Below are 20936 nucleotides of genomic sequence, written 5' to 3' on the forward strand. Positions count from 1 at the left end.
GTTTATGCGTCTAATTGTAAATTTATTTGAAATATATTATTAGTTTATTTGATGACAATCATTGTATGGAAGATGAAAGGCTGGAAATCTTATGCAAAGTTTGCATAAGATTTCCGGCCTTTCATCTTCCATAGTCTATTTTTTGCGGGGTAGTCGTTTTAATTAGTCAATATTCCTTTAATGGACATGTCGTATTGTGTTACTTTCTCTTCCCGTAAGTTCTTCATGTGGTCATTATTTTCGTTGTGAAACCATGGACCATAGATGGTCAAGCATAACATATATTTTGCAGAATATATTAATGTTATCGAGGTAGGCCTATACATTGAACGCCGATTTTCCCCCCACTGCCAAATTTGCTGCAACTCCTGACCATGTTAACAATACGGAGATGATCTTATTCATAACCTATACAACTAATAACGACTGCGAATCCTACTTAAATTTTAACTCATCTTCTTTTTTTCTGTTCCATTAATGCAGCCAAGATCCCTGGCAAGTGGCAAAGATGATCAAAATGTATATGCAACAACATAACATCCCTCAGAGAGAAGTGGTAGATGCCACGGGTCTCAACCAATCACATCTCTCGCAGCATTTGAATAAGGGAACGCCCATGAAGGGCATCAAGCGGGCTGCTCTTTATAACTGGTTTGATCAGAAACAAAGAGAAGTTACAAAACGTAAGTATCTCTCAAGTTTAGAGGAGCCTTTAAACACTGGCGTACAGATAAGGGGCTCTCCCACCCCCTCCCCAATTTTTCCACGACCAAGAAAAAAAAGAAAAGAAAAGGGTTAAGGGTAAAATATAATATCATTTTTTAGTATAATGTCAAAATCGATCACAAACTTGGATTTTTTAAATAATTTTTTTTTTGCTCGCTTGCAACTTTTTAATAATTTTACGCGATACGTCATATCCAGCCCCATCAAAATGTATTGCTTATTACGCCACTGCCTATAAAAGTTGTATTGATTGTTTGATTGGATAAATGTACTTATTGACATTGAAATCTACAAAATAAGAGATATACATAAAGGCATAAAGAAGCCATTATCATAATGCGCATATATAACGCGCTTTTCCCAAATGGAAAAAAGCGCTCAAAATTTCAATTTACCTAGTGCATAAAAAAACACACAATAACAAACATATAAAAATCAATGAAAGCAGTTGCCTGAAACAAACAAGTTTTTAGGAAATTCTTGAATTATTCAATTGTTCGGAGTTGTCTTGATGTGAGAGGGAGTTTGTTCATTCCATCGAGGATGCAACAGTGAAGGTTTTATCTCAGGTCTGTTATAGCTCGATATGTTAACCTATGCGGGTCTTCAGAGGATCTAATTATTCTACTTGGGACATAGATTTCTAAACAATCAGACAGATATTTTGGGGCTAGGTTACTATGTAACAAATAATTATGCCATGATGTTCATGAAAGCACTGAACTTATTTTATTGTGTCATTGTTACTTCGTTTGTAAAACATGTTTGTAAAACATGTTTAATTATATTTGGTCATTTTGCCTCCGAAGAAGGTTCTGCTATAATATAGGATCGAAAGCGTAGGCCCCTTTTGACTCTCTTATTTACTCCATTAGCTCCTTTTTTAGATAAGCAGTTTACAGCAGCTTCTTTTTGCCATTAATTATATTTCTCTCTAATATAATGTACGATAAGCATGAAGAGAGCAAGTCCTATTTTTTAGGTATTAATGCTGCTTTTTTAACTGACAGAATTCACGAATCCTGAGACTGGTCACTACTATAACGTGCAGACTACAGATGAAAATCCCGCCAAAAGACAGCGAAGAAATCGTTTTAAATGGGGTCCAGCCTCCCAAAGGATCCTCTATCATGCATACAATCAGAACAGAAACCCGAGCAAAGAAGAAAGGGAAAACCTTGTCATACAGTGCAATGCGTAAGTATTACTTGAAGATTGTGATTTTTGGTAAAGATTTCTATGAAAAAACAATAATGATACTTGGGGCCCGATAGAAAGATATCGGCAATTTTGCATTTTTTTGCAACTACTACGGACACCTTAATTTTCATTGGCTGTTGTGCGATGGGTTACTTTTCATTCCATAGTTAAATTATTTATTGTGTTTTCATAGTTTAGACTGTTTATTATTGAACTGTATACTGGCATACGATATATCATGTTAACACGTTAATAATAATAATAATCCGCTTTTATATAGCGCTTAATCCATCGGAACGACGTTTCTAAGCGCTTTACAGATATATTATTATATATATATTATTGATACGTTTAATCTGATGAAAGATATGTGAAAAAATTATAGTTGTATATATTTGTGACAAATTGATTTTTGTAGAAATTTGTAATAATGATAGCCCTTTTCTCTTGTTTTTTAAGTTTTCAATGAAAAAAAAATCAGCCCAATATATTGCATGTCCGACCCTTTTTTGTGGACGAGAACCATCTTTTTGAAAAAGTAAACTACAAGACACAAATGTGCTTGTACTCAGCTATCTTTTCCCAATGTTTTTTAATTGTTTATTATTTACAGTTATTAGTCCATCAAAATGAAAGATAGATTGTTGAATGTAAATTTTCTGCAACCAGTATCTTTTCACAGCTATTTTATTTCTGCCTTTCTCTTTTGAAACTAATTATACCTTCTGCTACCCTGTCTAAATGCCAATCAACATAGCAAAGGAAATCATTACAGATTATGATCATGAATATCATCCGTTGTCAATGTTTAACGCATTTTATTGACTCATCTATATAAGCTCTCTCTTCATCCTATTTTTTCCCTTTCTCTTTCTCTCTCTGTTCAACCTCTTTCTCACCATCTTCATCTCTCTCTCTCTTTCCCCCTCTCTTTCTCTTTTCTTTCTCTCTTACATTTATTTTGTTTGTGGTTTCCGTGGGAATCGAACCAAACTTTCCAAGCACCTTCGGTATCGCTTGCACACTTCCGATACAATTCAAGGCGGTGCCCCGACACCCCGGTGGCTGCAGCACCCTATATCTCCGCCCAAATTGTTTAACAAATCAAGAAACCTTATAACTTACGTGAACTCCCTTTACCCTTACCTAACGTAAATCCTATCGAATTCCATTGAAACTACCTTCGGTATATTAACCTGATACTAACACCATGAATGCTGTTTTCATAAGCTGTTTTGTTTGTTCTTTACTCGCGTATACGGCATGATAAAGAATAATCGATTATTAATATGAATCAAATGACCAGTGAAACATTTTCTTGTTTTTCTTTCTTGAAACACGATATGGCAAGTTGAGAATTTAGGACTGACTTAGAAACATATGGTGACGTGGTAATGTATCTGCTGTTCTCTTCGGAGTTAATCATTAAAAAGAGAGAAAGATTCAGGTTTAGGATTAATGGAAGAGTTTAGTTAATCTTTAGAGAATTCGTTAAACGACAAATCGTTCCGCCTTCAATATCTTCATATTCCGTTGTGAGAGTATCGTATGACGTTTGTGAAATAAAGTCTTTCAATACACATATGCAATGAACGGCTTGAAAATCTATCTAGGTGTAAAAATATCAAACGAAAATCACTTTCAATATCGCTTTCAGAGCAGGTGTTTCCTAAATGAAACCGATATCTGCATTTGACTGACTTTCTCAGATTCAGAAGATTGAAAGTAGAATCCTATAAAAATCACTGTTTGATATAGATTGATACTCAAAAGTTATTCTAAATCGGTAGTCATTTCAAAATGTCAACATATAGTTAATAAATGTATCACAACCAAAAGCAATTAGACTTATTATGCATACGCTTTTGCCAAGATAATCATTACACTTTCGGAAGCTACTACAGATTTCTGAAACAAGTGGATATTTCACCGAGTATTTTTATCGGTGCCCGATAAACATGATAAAGCTGTTCGTAAGTTGCGTACGAAGAGTTTCGTTCTTGTGCGCCAAAACGGATTCTCATTCATTTTTATACCATTGAAAGCTGATTTTTTTTTTGTAGTTACTGGATTAATTGTTGTTAACAAACAACTGAATGCAAAGTTTTATGTGCCAAAGTTTTAGCAAAATTACAGGAAAAATACATGGCCCAGCAATGCGGGGGTGTATGCTGGCTGGGTTGGGGTGCTGCGTGTATTATTCCCCATAGGCAGCACCCCCAGGTATTCAGAAAAATGTGTAAAAAAAGGGAAAAATGTAACCAAAAAGTTCGTTTTGTAGTTAAGCAACCCCATTTCTTTTTTTTTTCTTTTTTCTTTTTTTTTGTGGGGGGCTTTTCAAATTTCTCTTGGGACGTTCATTTTGTAGTGAAAGTTTTTTTCTTTTTTTTCTATTTTCAAATTTACATCAGCACCCCCACTCAAAAAATCGTTCCCAGTGCCCTGGAAATATACTCCAAATAATTGAACAAGAGAAAGCTGCGGTATCTTATCCAGCACAAGAATTCGTTAATAAAATCACAATTTACGATCAACTTACCTGTGTGAAACACCATTCAAGCTGGGGAAGTTTACTTCTTATTTATAAGAATTTTGTAGTGCACTGTTTAAACTACGAACATAAAAGAACCGTATTTCATAATGATTGAGACTAAACATGATATAATATTGAGGGATCATATTTTGAAATACATTTCTTTATTTAAAAAGCTATTTTGAATTTGCATACTCCCTTTACATTTGATAGCATTCGATACGATTTATCATTTCTCCCAAACCAAATAATTATTTCTGTTGTTAATCTTAATAATGTTCGTATACTGGATTCAACATTGTGTTAACTTTATACGGTCTGATTTTAGATATCATGCATTCCCAATATTAGATGTCATTTAATAACTAAAGGGATGAATGATGTTCTTCAATATAAATATTAAAGACTGAAGAGAGCTGTAAAGGAAGTTTTTAATAAGAGACACTATTAAATTGGCAGGTGAGGCACTGTGTTTGTTTCAGTGACGAAATACCGGAAATTTGAAAGGTTACTGGGACGTTCGATCCCCGCAATGTATTTTTACGTCATGTTCCGTGCGATGGAAGAATATAGGTGCGTAATGTTTCTCATTCCATGAAAAACCTTCTCAAAATAGTCTGGTTCTGTTGAACTGAAATTGGAAGTAAGCTTTTTTTTATAATTTATATCCAGCTTGCTTGTGAATGTGATTTATCTTCTGTCAAATATCGAATTGCACAATAATGATTCAATTGACGTCTGCAAATTTAGACTTCTTGTAACACCATCCATTCCCCCCCCCCCCTTTCCCCTGTCTTTTTCTATCTCTCTCTTTGTCTCTCATTCTCTCTCCTCCTTCTGCTCTCTATTATTCTCTTCCATCTCCTTCCGTTCTTTCTCTGCTTTGTTCATCTTTTTCTTTGATATTGTGATTTTACATGTTCTCTTTTTTACATTCCCTTGAAAAATAGTGTTCTTTGTATCAAAATTGAAGAATTCAGTCTCGCAAGCATTATGTTTGCACGCTGTACATGAAACAAGACCCATCGACATCCAATTATGATTAAAGTGTTTATGGGGGTCTTTGAAATTAATATTTCAGAGCGGAATGTATGCAGAGGGGCGTGTCACCATCGCAGGTTGGGGGCCTGGGTTCGAATCTCGTCACTGAGGTGAGGGTTTACAACTGGTTTGCTAATCGACGAAAAGAAGAAGCTTTCAAGAACAAACTTGCCACGGATGGGATAAATACAACAACCAGTGTCAGCTTCCAGCAACAAGGTAATTGTAATCAAAGTCAAATTATTATTTATTTATTTCCAAATCGCTAAAATCGCGGATGGTCATGATGAGAATGAAAATGATGATGATGATGATGACGACGTCGACGATGATGATGGTGATAATGGTGATGACGACGAGGATGATGATGATGATGATGATGACGATAATGATGATTATGGTGATAATGATGATGATAATGGTGATGAAAATGATGATAATAGTGATGATGATGATGAATATAATGGTGATGATGAAGATGATAAAGATAGTGGTGATGATAATGATGATAATAGTGATGATGATGATGATGATGATGAAAGCGATAATGATGATGATAATAGCGATGGTGATGATGGTAAATGGTGATGATGATGATGATGATGAAGATAATGGTGGTGATGATGATGATGATGATGATAGCGATGATGATGATGGTGATAGCGATGATGATGATAATGATAATAACAATGGTGATGATGATGATTATAATGATAATGATGGTAATGATTCACAGAATTTATGATGCGCCATATCAGTTCGAAACATTCGAATGACGCATATGCATACTCTGCCAATGAACTTAGTACTCATATTACTTGTTGAAAATGGTATTCTTGGTGGTGAAAAAAAGAATATAAAGAAACTGAAGGCCAACAGGGACTAATTTGTTTAGTCTTGAATCGAATGCAGATGAATCTAAAAAGAGTAAATCGTAAAATCTTAAGTGAGCTGTTTTTAGATACGAAACGAACACACCTTTGCAAACAATGAATATTTGCTGGGATACAAATTAAACCATTTGAAATGGATATATGCATAATATTATGGAGGTAGACTACATTTTAATTTTCGTTCAAGCAAACGCACATAAAACGAGCAATAAACGCACACTTAAAATGTTGGGCAACATAATTATACTGTCCACTGTGTTGGGTAATGGATTTCGGTTTGAAAAAAATAATTTTGGGCAATTATTATCCAATTGAGCAAATTTATTACCCAATAATTAGTATCTATGACCCAAATTGGGCAGATTTTAAGCAATAGTTGTGCGGGCAGTATGTTTCAAAGGGTTGGTTAAAAGTTGGGCATTTTTTGCCCAACGATTTTTAATGTGTGGCTGTTCTTTGTCTTCACCTTTCGGCACTGTAGATACGATTACGACCAACAGTGCTGAGATGATGATAGGAGATCTCATCGGGCAAGCTACGGGGACACTTCAACCCACTATCACGGTCGCCGCTCCTCAGAATGGTCTACTGCATCAAGCAAACTCTGTATCGCTGGCACAGCTGCAAGCCATGCATGACAGCGTGGCGATCGGGGTTGCCCAGGCGGCTGGAGCAGGCGGGATGCATATGACCATGTCCACGCAAGCAATTGGGGGACTTAAGAATGAAGGTCATAGTCTGGTAAGCAACATTCCCGTTTTGCATATAATCTGAGAATCTAATAATAACCCGACAACACAAGCCATTTTTATCGACGTTTTTAGTTTTGGTATTAAAAAAAACTGAGATATATTACAATGAGAATTTATATTTCTTACTTCTCCGCCTTTCGTTCATTATTTAGGCTTATCTATATATATTTATTTTTCATTAATATTTATTGATATGCCCGTCTTTCTTTTTTCAATACAATTATTTAATCACTTTCATTCATTCGTTTGTTTATTCATTTATACATTTTGATAGTTCATGTTTGTATTCATGTTATGTTTAAAAATTAACGCATCTATCGATTATTGATACTTATTTTAAACAATCATTTATCCATTCAATTCATTTTATATCTATCTCTTATTTACCATAATTTTCATCTTTGGAATTAGGGATTAATATCATTATGTCAAGTTAAGATCGGCTTTAAGTTACAGATAAATTCATACAGAAATGGGTAATTATAAAAACGACGAATGAATTGTGCAATCTTTTCTTTATTTAGTTATTGGTTAATTTAAAAAAAAGTTATTTATTGTATATCGATGCAATTAAGTTTATGGCTGAAAGCATGTTGGATGTGGTTTTCTGCATCTTGTTTGGTGCCATTAGATTGAGTATTCTGTGTTATGAAATTTGATATTTAAGTTTTTTTTAGTTTATTTGGTCTTTTGGAATATGCATGCATTGTTCAACCTAAGATGAGATATCATAACCTAACACGGGAAGATTTATAGCTACATTTTCAACCTGCTGGGTAAACGAGAGAACAGATCGGAAATGTCGTATTTTTTAGAGCTTTGGTAATCAGATCATTGTTATCTTAAAGGAATTAGTAACTTTTGCAAATTATAAGCCAATTATCATGACCAAAGATAGACCGAATGGTTAATGACCATAGCACTTCACGGTGCTATATATTTAAGGTCCTTCACAATATAAAGATGAAGTCCTAGCTAGAAATACCCAAAGCGCATCCCCGCCCCTATATGCGCAATCCATAATAATTCATGAAGGTGGGTTTTTCTGGTTTTGTTCAGAAATATCGTTAAAATAGCGTTATTCTTTCTTTATCCATTTGAATGTTTTGCCACAAAGAGCAAGATTTAGCTTATGATTTAATCAATACGGACGAAACCTTTAAAGGAATGCATGATATATAATATAAGACCCCCCCCCCCATAGAAAATCGGTGGGTGTGGACCGGTTTTTTTTTTGGGGGGGGGAATTGATGATTTTCTTGTTTGTCAAATTAATATATCCATTAGTCGCATTTCGATCCATTCTTCTTTCATACATGGTCGACTGATTTTTTTTCTTCTGAACCCCATTATATCAACCTTTTTTGTTCACAAACTTCACTATGATTATCTTCACATTGCAGAGTACGAAGCTACCGTCAATGGGCGGTTTATCTCGATCGGGCTACACTTCTCGTAATCTCTTAACCGCTACGTCACAAAGCAACACGTCCTACGGATACGCCAACGATACCAATAGTCAACAAATCAACTATAATCAAACCATGCCACAGCAAGGTATTTGATCTATCTTATGTATCATTATTTGAGTCTGAAATGTTATTACTTATAACAACAAAAATTACTGGCTGACTAGTCATTATTCAAAATGCATTTTGAGATATTTTTTGTATATTAGTTTGTATAGTAATCATTGTTCACATTATTTTGACTATCTGCTTGTCTGATTTGACTGGAACAAGCCAAATAAGGCAGGATATTGATAATGGTGACCGTTTTCCGTGTAGTTTTACTCCCTCGTATATTAAAAAAACATATTTTGTTGGACAAGAGAACTAAAGATGCTTGAAAATAATTTTTTTATGTCATCACATTAATTAGATGAACCTTAACAGCCATTGTTTTAAGCATGTGTTGGGTGGTTTTTTTTACTTTTCCAGGGGGTGTAAAGTGGGGTGGATTGTGGGGGCAGTGAGGGATCAAGGCGAGGGCGCAATGAATCGTAAATTGAACCCATACATTATAGCTAAATCTAAATTCTAAAGAAATTATCATCTGTTCCCGCTCTATTTTCAGATTCGCTATTATACGCCCTCTCTATTTAAAAACCCTAGGGAAAACATTCACCGCGGGGGGGGGGGCTACTAAAAAAATATATTTACGGTGATCGTGACCATAATCAACTCACCCTATTAATTGTTCTTTCTCATTACACTACTTATCAGAAATCAATTATAATCATAACCCGGTTAACATTGTCCTAAGAATCACTTAACATCTACCGTAGATTTCAGGTTTTTCAAACGTTTTGTGTCACTTTTTCTGGGCTGTGCCAATACATTAACCTTCAACCCGGTTTAATTTAAATACAATGTTCAATAATGTTCAAATTTTATTTTATACATTTCCGTTAAAAAAAATTACAATATAAGCATATCAAATCATAACAAATAAAATGCATATACAGAGGACAAACATAGAGAATGCAAAATACATTATAAAAATGTGTTGGGGTCAAAATAAGGTAATTAGAACGTAAAAGATTGTCCCCATACTTCACAAAATAATGTGGGAGTAAATACAATTATGAATAATCTCCAATCTTGCACACATTTCAAATTTTGCACTATATTACTCTTTACGTAATGTAGGCTATATTTGTCTTTTTCTTGCCATTCTTATCCATCTTGCAGAACTTTGTTCCCGCCATTCTACCCTACAACATGAATTATCTTTAACAAGCCTTTGGTGCCTCTAATTTGTCAAATTCTCTGTTTGTTTTAAATGGAATATTTTCTATGCTATGATTATTTAATGTTTCCAATAAGGCCTACATCAAGACGGCAATTCTCGGCTGGGACATCGCTCTCACCAACCCTCAACAACAATGCAAGCTCTTCAGCAACATCAACAACAATCGACTTTGCATCAGATGATGAGAAATAATCGGCAGCAGTTGCAACAACAGCAACAGCAACATGTCTCGCAGATGAACGAGAACACCACATCTCGGGCACTGAGTCAGCTGCAATCACAACACCTCCAGCAACAGCAGCAACATCAACAGCAGCAACAACAGCAACATCATTCACAACAACAGCATCAACTTCAGCAATACAACATCGACCCGGGCTTACTGCAACAAATCTCACAAGGTAATTGAAAGGAATATGTATTTTCAAGGGAGGTCTGTAAAATTGCTGCCATTTGAAAAAGGGTGTTTTTCATTAATCTGTACAGCCAAAAAATAAATTCATGGATAGCATATTCCAGGCTTGTTCATACACATTGTTCAATATCCTTTCTCCTTCACAGTCATTAATTCTCAAACCCAACTTCAAAACGCCAGCCACCTTCAACTTGCCTCACCAACCCAGCAACAACAGCAGCAGCAACAACAACAACAACATACCACAACTGTGGGCCAACAAATCTTGCCTGAATTCACCCTACCACTTAATGCTATCACCGCCATCTCGTCGCAGAGCCCCTCCAAGCTGGAAACGAGTGAGCTCCAGATGCTCGTCATGGCGCAACCAGTCAAGGGTCAAGGGTCAGTGACCGGAAATCACACCACCGCGGTCACTACATCAGGAAGTGACATTGGGTCAACGAACATCAGTATCAAACAGGTCACACCTTCATCTTGTGCTAATGATTCTTCGAATAGATCATCTGAAGGTAAGATGCAATCACTGCTCAAAAAATCACTTTCAAGACAATTATCTTTGACAATGAGGATAAGAATGAGAGTGAATGAATCATATTTGATAAAAGATATAAACAATGTTTTTAATGTTTCATTTGTTATGCTACATTATAAGTAAAATCGCGATATTGATGATATGAATGGAAATTAAGACAAATTTGAAGGTGCATCAATTTCAATTTGCCTTCAGAAGTAGGGTATTCTTGACATTGTATTGACTTTGACGACATCCCTTTATTACCTGAAATCCGAACGATAGAGGGCTTACTCCTACAAAGCGATGATGCAGACATTGGTCGAATATAGGCTATTAGTTTGCAGCACGCTTGCTATTCTTTGGACATTGTGAATTCTACAAGTCAATTAATATAATTATCAAAGTCTGTAGAAGACACCCTTTACCATACAAAATTTTCAGCCCAATATTCTACAACTCCTGATAACATGGATAACGTGCAATTACAGCTAGGCGTTTCGAGAGAACGAACATTGCGAGGGACACTTATATCTCTCGCCTCACTATAATCGCTAATTTCATTAAGTTTGTATTTTCTTATCTATTTCCATCTTTTATCGTTTATTTCTTCTTCTCCATTCTTTCTTTCTACTCCTTTTCTCCCCCCCCCCTCCGATTAGATCTTGATTTACCAAGTCGTGTACTTGACTTCAGTAGCAGTATTGCAGACAGTACGGTAACCAATCAGCTTCATACCAGTCAGATCAAGGTCCACCGAAACACAAGACGAGACGAACATACAACATTGCCAACTAATAATGCCACACTCGAAGGATACTCCGTGGCTACACGTGTAGTGCCTGTTACTGCGAACATATGAACTCCACACATTCCATTCTCATTCCAAACACCGTGGCAATTTATATTGTGATTTAAAAACACAATTTTTTAAATTCAAGCTCACTACTTAGATTTGCTTCTAGTGAGCGCATTGTACGTCGCCGTGTGAATCTGAGGTTCATGAAGAATGATGGTAGAATCGAAGGAGAATCGTATTTGATGGATGCAAATATATTTAATGTGGAAATTCAAAAACAATCGTCGACTTAAGTGTATAGCACTACTGATTTTAATTCTAACGTTTCAAAGAATTACAGAATGATGATAAATGACAGATTGGAATAATGAACACCAAAAAGTCGAACATAAATTTTGGGTTTTTCATCAGAAGGCTTGGGAGCAAAGAACAGTTTAACTGAAAACTTTTATTATTTAACGAAGAAACCGAAGGGAAATGATGGCGATATATAAATAACGATACTGAATGAAATGTTGAAGGGGTTTTTCAGGATAAATTGATTCATCTTTTATCAGGAATGGATCCGTCATTGATTGCTGATCTGTTGGAGTTGATTCCATGTTGGATTAGATAGCGTTTTCATTGTCGAACTATCATAATGGATATGGATTTAAGATGAACAGCTAATGAAGCAAGCGAATTAATTCAAACCCTTTGTGGAAATCATGATAATAGACTGCATGTAAACAGTTTAATGAATCACAATGGATAATTTTGAATAGTCTAATTGGGATTTATACACATAAGGATTCGAGAAGTGATTTTTAAGACTTATCATACATTGGTTGATGAATAACATTGCCACCGACATAGCAAGGATATATTTCGAACTCATTAACTGTTATGATATGGACTCGACTGAAGTGAAAATAAAGCAGATCAGGAAATGATGATTACGAGGTTACACATTCAAACGATATAGGTTATGATATGACAACGAGGTTATACATTCAAACGATATAGGTTATGATATATGATCATCGAGGTTACACATTCAAACGAAATAGGTCATAATCTGATCACGAGATTATACATTCAAACGAAATGGCTATGATAATGATCACGAGGTTTTATACGAATGATAAAGATTATGCTATGACCACGATGTTTTATACGAATGATATAGGTTATGCTATGATCACGAGGTTTTCTACGAATGGTATAGGTTATGCTATGACCACGAGGTTACACATTAGAACGATATAGGTTATGATAATGATCACGAGTTTACACATTCAAACGAAATAGGCTATGATAATGATCACGAGGTTATATATACGAATGATATAGGTTATGCTATGATCACGAACGTATACATAAAAATGATATACGTTATGATAATGGTCAGAAGGTTATATATACGAGCGATACAGGTTATTATATGATCACGAGGTAAAACGTAGGACACGATATGATAACAAGGTCACACGTACGAACGATATAGGTGTGTTATGATCACGAGGTCTTACGAACGGCATCAATAACATTTGAGATTTGTATAATACAATGATATAAACAGATTATAGAGATAAACTAGAAACGATTGTTCTTTCTATTATTTGTATTGATGAATTTAGTTTTAAATGACAGACGGAACAATGTAAAGTAATATACCAAATGTCAAATATTTACAGAACATTGCCATATTTATCACAATCGAACTAATTGACGAAAATACATTGCCTATGGATTTGTAAAATGCATCTTGTTGTAAGATTATTACATTGTTATGGTTTTAAGACACTTTGCTGTCACTATCCATGATGTTTCTGATTGAGAAAGCCAATCTCCTAAGTTTCCTTCATTCAAGGTGCTTGCAAAGCTCGATATTATGTACCAATCATTTTTTTATCAAACCAAAGAAAGAAAACAATTATACCAAAGAAGTATGGCAAAGTAATTTCCTGTGAAATGTCGATTGTATTTAATACCAGTTTATGATTTCATTATATTTAATTACAGAAAACAATAAACCAAAGTGATTGATACGGCATGACAACAATCATACTCGAAAAAGGTCTATTGTATTTCCATTTAATATTTTATGTTGTTGTTTGTTTTAGGCGTTCATTTGTATTTACGCCTGGGTAATTTTCTTCATATGAATTTATAATGTTTTAATCAGTGTATTCATTGTGTTCATCAATTTCTATCATTTTCAATTCAAGCAAACCGTTTTCAGTATATGTATGGTGATGAAGCCTTTGTAAAATATTTAACAAAACCTTGCCAGTATTTTTCGTAGCGGTACAAAATATTAAATAGTAAAACTTGCACAGTAGGCCTACATTTACGATTCAAATTTTGTCTTACAATATAGAGTAATTGATCATGGATGTTAGTTCCGTTCGTTTGAATACCTAGATAAAATCATCTATGATGATAAATGTATATTACGCGATATACTGCTAACATGATTGATTTCGAAGTATAATAAGAATTCGATACCAAATTCATAAGAAAAAGGCATAAGTTCTTAAAGTAAGTATAAAAGAAAACAGAATTAAGAATAAAACGTAAGAAAATGACAAGTGGAATAAGTAAACAAAAATAAAATGAATAAATGAAAACAATATTCAGAGCAGAAGAAACAAAAAAATACTAGTACATTCCAATGAAAAAATGTGCAATGGATTTTTTGTCAACGTTACTTTAGCCGTCACATGACAAGAATGGAAGCCGAGCAAATGAAATAAGGCAAATATGACAGTTCTCATAGGTTGTGCTGCCACAATTACTAGTAAAGACTATATCCAAACCATTTTGAGGGTCAATATTTGCTAACGCTTTGGTGGATAAAACTCAGTGTTGTATTTGTAAGGGTTTAGAGGAAATAGAAGTGGTTTGCGTTCTTGGAGATAATGTGTGTTTGGTGTAGTATACTGTAGTGAACACAAACCTAAATATAATCATTAGTATAAGTAATACCCTAAAATAAATTTCATATTGAGGTTTTGGCAGGTGCTAATCTGAGGAGGAAGGAGGGGGGTCATGGGAATTACCTTTATTTTTATAAGCCTTGCTGACTCAAATCTTTAGTTAAAATCAAGTATGGACTACAACTTTGAGCAAGTTGTTTAAGCCCGTCACTCGAACAAGTTGTTTAAAATCTTAAACAATTGTTGAAACTTTTGTTTTAAATTTCTAAAACTTTCTTTTAAATATCTTGTTTCAAACTTTAAACAACTTGTTAAAAACTTTGATAGAGTAACTTTCTGATTCTATTGGAAATCAATTCCTATTAACAAGATATTGAAATTCTTACTTTAATTTTTATAATGAATATTGTATCTCATGTTACAGACCAAAGACGCCTTTGTTGTGTAAATGTACTTTCTTGGCGATATAAGAACTATCCAGACTGTAAACTATCTGTTCTGTGAATATACTGAACATGTGCTTATCATGTGAATGAAATTACATTTTCTGTAATAGAATGATTTTTAAATATAAGTGGAACGTGATTTTTGTGTATATATTGGATGATCATGTCAGAATCTTAAAAATGTTATCCTTAATATGGGACTGCGATGTTTGTAAATAGGTGTAGATATTATATTTATGAAATAGCGTTTTGACGCATGTGCTTTGTTATGTTTGAATGTGATCGTGCTAAAACGATGAAATTACAGTTAGTCGTGTGCGTACGTATGACAAACCACAACTTTCCTTTTCTTTATTGATGTAATCGTTGGGGTTTTGAGTTTAAATTTTCATAGACGAAGTCAACATTTTTATTGAAAGGTTGAAGAAGTAACAATATTTTCTAAATGTTGCAATTACCACTTTATTGTTCGATCGACCAAACGCTTAAAATCAGCTTTATGCAACAAGATTAGACATAACATCAACTTTGAAAAAGATTGTCACTCCTTTAACTTTTAATTTTTTAGAGTAAAGTATCATGTTCACCCTTTTTCATTGACCAACCCGTTTCCCCCGTTCATAATAAGTTCCTTATTTTCAAGATTCAGTTTTAATAAGTTCCCATTTCTAGTTAAATTACAGTTCTCAGGTACCCTCATTTGCACAGGGTCGTCTAGTTCTTCAGCCCCTCATTTTATAGCAACTTCAGTGGCCCGTAACACAAAGCTCAGTAATGATCGTAGAACATTTTCTACGATTGATTCCATTGAAAACAGTGTACTATCAATCATGAAAATCAAGCGTACAACTAATTGCTAACCTTTGTGTTACGGGACCCAGTTCTTAGGGGCTGCCCACCCCTATATCCTTTTCAAATCAGAGTGCTCTCCCCTGGGGTATATATAGTGGCATATCTTTGAAGGGAGAGGAGGGGGGGGGAAGAAGGGCACATGTCTCGGTTTCTACCTCCAAGGGAAGGGCGGAAAGAAATTGACCCTCTCCCCCCCCCCAAAAAAAAAAAAAAGAAGCTATATCTTATTTTAAAAATCGGTTCAAATGTCACTCTATTTCGCTGTGTTTTGTCAATAAAGAAGGAGCTTTTGTGGATCTCCAAAGCATTCAATAATGTCTTTGTTGCTGTTTCTTTGTTTTCCTTGTTTTATCTTTAAAAAATGAAAGGATTCAGTTCGATTCCTCTGCGGGAGACATGGATATTAATAATAATAAATCAAGTAAATGGAGTGTTGTGGCCCAGTGGATTAGTCTCCGGACTTTGAAACAGAGGGTCGTGGGTTCAAATCCCAGCCATGGCGTAGTTTCCTTCAGCAAGAAATTTATCCACATTGTGCTGCACTCAACCCAGGTGAGGTGAATGGGTACCTGGCAGGAATTTATTCCTTGAAATGCCCCAGCGCTGTAAAAGGCTGCGGGGCTAAAGCCAGGGTAATAATATCCAAGTCCTTTGGAAGCGCATAGAGACGTTATTTATAATGTGTTATGCGTTATACAAGAACTGTCTGTTATTATTATTATTATAATAAATCAGGTACAACATATTTAAACTCTGAAACTAGGTTTGACGATCTATTCGGAGGACGGGATCGAATTTACTGAGACTTGAAAGCAAGGTGCATTGCAAGAGTATACATTATAAGAGGAAAGGGCGCATGACAACCAACATCAATTTAATAGCTAACATGGCTACGTAGTATAGTGACGTACGTGACCCAAAACTCTTTTTTTCATACTTTTTTCTCTCTCTCTTTTCTACTTCTTTCCCCCAGTTATGATTCATTACAGGAAAAATCACAAGGGCGGTTGCCCCTTGCTCCCTATTGAAGAGTGCCATGTATCCATTTCTATGAAACCTAGAAAATTTTCACTATTTAAATAAAATGTAGCCCGAACAACTTTAAAAGCCTGTGAGCGGAATAAACACTAAAATGCCGAACATGTAATTTCAAATTTCATTTGTGGATCGACATTTTATGTGAATGTTTTGAATATGCAAAATAATCCATCACACCTTGATTTATCTTGGATGTTCAAATTATTTGCTACATGCCTCTTTATGATTTCATTCGAAAATCAATAGGCCTGAAATAATGAAGTGTGAATTAAGATAACGTGAGAAACAAACACTAAACAAAGTCGTTGAAACTAAACCCGCATCACAGAAGAAGAATTGCAATTATCGTCAATGGCCGTTTTCTGGTTTGCCTAAATTTAATAAAAACTATTTTTAAAATGCCTCCTAAGGGTAAACTGCGATGAAAAATACGAGTTTATTTTGTAATTTGACAATTTATGAATAGACAGTGTTCTGCAGGGCTGAATGAATAAAACTCGATTAAGTTTTTGAGCTCGGGTGACTTCCAGCAGTCCAGTGGCATGATATGATAAGGAAAAAGCAATAAGGGGTTCGAGTATTTAATGAAAGTTCGGAGGATTATGGGATTGCATGTGAAACAAATAATATCAAGCTATTGATAATAGATAGCATATTTATTAATAGAATAAGGGATTTGTATCAGCTTGATTGTAATTCTCATGCTCTGAAAAAGGGAGTATTATCGCAAAATAGAGAAACTAAGTGAATCAAGATGACGAGTAACTTATTGATATGGATGTAAGGTATATTTTTGGTTTGAAAAATAAAGGCATCCGCCCCCCCCCCCCTTCGCAAAAGGCCAAGTGCGCAAATTAATATCATCAGAACATGAAAAAGGCTTGACTCAGAAAATACTTCCCAAACTTCAAAGAATAACCTAAGGTTTGACATCCATCTGTGTTTCTTCGGATGCGGGTCTCCAGACAGGAACATTGATTGGCTCAAGAGCTTTATCACCTAGGATGATATCGGCTGCCTTCTCTGCAATCATGATAGTGGGAGCGTTGGTATTTCCACTGACTATACTTGGCATGATAGACGCGTCAACTACTCTTAGATTTTCCACACCAAACACTCTGGTAGAGCTGTCAACGACAGCCATTGGGTCGTCTTCAGAGCCCATCTTGCAGGTGCAACACGGATGGTAGATAGTCTCTGCTTTGGCTTGGATAAAAGCATCGAGTTCAGCATCACTCTGGGTAGACGAACCTGGTCGTAATTCTTCCCCACGGAATTCATCAAAGGCAGTCTGCGCAATGATTTTTCGAGTGATCTTAATACTTTCCCGCAGGTCCCTCCGGTCGATTTCAGTGTCTATGTAGTTGGGATCAATAAGGGGATGTTCTTTTGGGTCAGGGGAATTAAGCTTGACGAAGCCTCGACTGGTTTCCCTCAAAGTATTGACGTGAACTTGGAATGCATGACAGGTCCCAGGTGTTTGAGCATGATCATACATTATCGCCGGCACAAAGTGCATCTGGACATCAGGATGGTTTACCCCAGGGTGGCTTCTTATGAACGCGCCTGCTTCTAAATGAATTGTGGTAGCATCCCCCGTCTTGAACATGAGCCATTGGAGACCAGCTGAAATCATCGCTAGAGGCATTTTCCATTTGGGCATGTAGAGAGAAACGGGCTTCGTACAGACATAAGATATGTAAAGCTGGAGATGGTCTTGGAGATTCTGTCCTACTCCAGGAAGATGTACAACTACCGGGATACCGAGCGCTTCAAGTTCATCTGCGTCCCCCACTCCAGACAACATTAGCAACTGTGGCGAATTCACTGCTCCACCGGACAGAATCACTTCATGTGATGCTCTTGCTACTTTCTTTTTGCCATTACAGGTGAACTCTATTCCTACCGCTTTTGTCCCTTCAAAAATAACTTTCTCGCATAATGCCTGCGGTTGGATCTTCAGATTAATTCTCTTTCGGACATCCTCTGATTTAAGGTATGCATTTGATGTATTCCACCGTCTTCCCTTGTGTATGGTCGTGTCCAGGAATCCGAATCCCTCTTGCTGATAACCATTCATGTCGTGTGTGTACGGATATCCGCATTCTATACCCGCCTTAACGAAGGTTTCTAGGAGAAGGTTTTTGGATTTACCACTGGACACGTAAAGCGGACCATCCCCTCCTCTGTACTCGTTCTCGCCTTTCTCATGACACTGGGCACGTTTGAAGTATGGCAGACAATCTGCGTAAGACCACCCTATAGCGCCCTCTTTCTCCCACCTATCGTAGTCATCAGCATGGCCTCTCATATAGACCATCCCATTGATAGAGGAGGAGCCACCAAGAACCTTACCCCTTGGCCAATACATTTTCCTGTTGTTCATATTCTTTTGAGGTACTGTGTGATAATACCAGTTGTGGGTTTTGCGACCGACATCGATTATGCAGCCTGATGGCATCTGAATCGTCGGCGAGTTATCCCTTGGTCCAGCTTCAAGAAGTAGAACTTTGTTGTTAGGTTGGGCAGAGAGACGGTTGGCCAGAACACATCCTGCAGACCCTGCTCCAACAATGATATGTGTGTACTCCTCGTCATGCGATACCCCGGTCTTAGCGCTCAAAGATTTATACCGGTGAGTATTTGATGAAGCAGGGAGGAAATGTAACTTCCTCAACTTAGTGATGCCTGGAGTGGAAGGAGGAAAAGAAGGGAAATATGTCTAACATAACGAGAGAGAACGAAACAAAAATCAAGTGTCCAATGTGGATAGGATTTCTCTCTAACAAGATCGGGGAAGGGTTTTTCCTTCCAGTGCTTAATCTGAACCTATAAGTAAACTCCTAAATAATATATTACTAAGAACATTAGTGACAATTGTTATGGATTTGGAAGTGCTCAATTCCTCAAAATTTCTTCAATATCTACATGATAACGGCACTCCGTAGGGGAAGGCGGGTTAAGTTGTGACATTTTTTGCATGACTATATTGTAGAAATAAGTACCTTGCCTTTTAATTTGAATCTTGGGAAATTTTTTTCACCTATATAAAAAAAACTTTCTACCCGCACACTGAAAGTCACTGTGACCTTTGGAAACAAAAAACGATGTCAAATGGCTCAACTTGCCCGGCACCTGTGGGGCAAGTTGTGCCACCTTCTGGGCAAGTTGAGTCACAAAATCTATGTACAAAATGTATGCGGCAAGAACCCGCATGTCAAATTTTCATTTAAAGTCTTTTCACTTGCTAATTCTCTATAAGTACTCACGTCCTCTAGAAGTTACTGTCATGTGAATTTGCTCCTTTCTGCAGTTAAAAATAAATTGTCTAACCATAGAGCTATTCTCTGTTAGCTCCATGGTCTAACAGTGTGCCTGCATATCAAGGGCTTTTTAAGGTTTTTTATTACTTTACATTACCATTAGAATTACCATGGCTCAACTTGCCCCATGTTGGCTGGCTCAAATTACCCCAGTCCGAACTTAATGCATTATTTTCACATCCACACATTTCTGACGCATCCATCATGCAAAAGACTATGACAAGACTGAGAATTCATACCTGGACTAACAATATTGTTCTTTTTTCTTTATTATATTTATAGACGTGTGTGGGTAAAAAAGCACTGAGCTATTTCAAACCCTTTTTTACTTTTTTTGGCTGAAATTTGTATTTTCCCCTCTAAAAAAGTACTTTTTGTTTCAAAGTTGAAAACAATGCACCGCATTGTCTGACTCATTTTTTTTTATTGGCCTGGGAGTGGTGGCTCAACTTGCCCCTATGCTCAACTTGCCCCGCCTTCCCCTACGGCATGTTGATTATCATGATTAATAAAGGTTTCATTCTTCTCGTGTCTACCACAAAAACATTGCACAATAGTGTCAATTCATATGATAATGTATCGACATTTGTACTGGATCCCCCCCCCCCATTCTTCGTTACTCGAGAGCACATGAGCTAATAAATACCTTCAATTTCATTGGTACGCATGATAAAATAATTGTTAATGTTAACATACCTTGCTTCACTCTTGCGAATGTCATATTCATGT

General features: G+C 36.0%; 2 protein-coding genes across 2 annotated transcripts in view; one reads left to right on the top strand and one right to left on the bottom strand.

The window, feature by feature from the left end:
• LOC121408778 (hepatocyte nuclear factor 1-alpha-like) overlaps positions 1 to 16041 on the top strand; it is a 28727-nt gene extending 12686 nt beyond the window's left edge. Inside the window, exons 2-9 of the mRNA XM_041600410.1 lie at positions 484 to 683; positions 1737 to 1923; positions 5541 to 5719; positions 6875 to 7134; positions 8549 to 8702; positions 9974 to 10300; positions 10461 to 10826; positions 11491 to 16041. Coding sequence (XP_041456344.1) covers positions 484 to 683; positions 1737 to 1923; positions 5541 to 5719; positions 6875 to 7134; positions 8549 to 8702; positions 9974 to 10300; positions 10461 to 10826; positions 11491 to 11690 — 1873 coding nt within the window. The 3' untranslated portion in view covers positions 11691 to 16041. The remainder of the gene's footprint in view (positions 1 to 483; positions 684 to 1736; positions 1924 to 5540; positions 5720 to 6874; positions 7135 to 8548; positions 8703 to 9973; positions 10301 to 10460; positions 10827 to 11490) is intronic.
• Positions 16042 to 16590: 549 nt separating this feature from the next.
• Positions 16591 to 20934, bottom strand: LOC121406930 (choline dehydrogenase, mitochondrial-like). The gene is made up of 2 exons (XM_041597805.1): positions 20904 to 20934; positions 16591 to 19572 (listed from the first exon to the last, which is right to left on the bottom strand). Exons 1-2 carry the CDS (start codon positions 20932 to 20934, stop codon positions 17804 to 17806), a joined length of 1800 nt encoding a protein of 599 aa, XP_041453739.1. The 3' UTR covers positions 16591 to 17803.
• Between the last annotated feature and the right edge of the window lie 2 nt (positions 20935 to 20936).

Source organism: Lytechinus variegatus, chromosome 2 (genome assembly GCF_018143015.1).
Source record: "Lytechinus variegatus isolate NC3 chromosome 2, Lvar_3.0, whole genome shotgun sequence".
Lineage (NCBI taxonomy): Eukaryota > Metazoa > Echinodermata > Echinoidea > Temnopleuroida > Toxopneustidae > Lytechinus > Lytechinus variegatus.

Excerpts from the sequence above, each read along its gene's own strand:
- LOC121406930 (XM_041597805.1), bottom strand. The coding sequence starts at position 20,934 with ATGAATATGACATTCGCAAGAGTGAAGCAAG. Across the intron at positions 19,573-20,903 it reads ATTCGCAAGAGTGAAGCAAG|GCATCACTAAGTTGAGGAAG; the intron begins GTATGTTAACAT and ends CTTCCACTCCAG.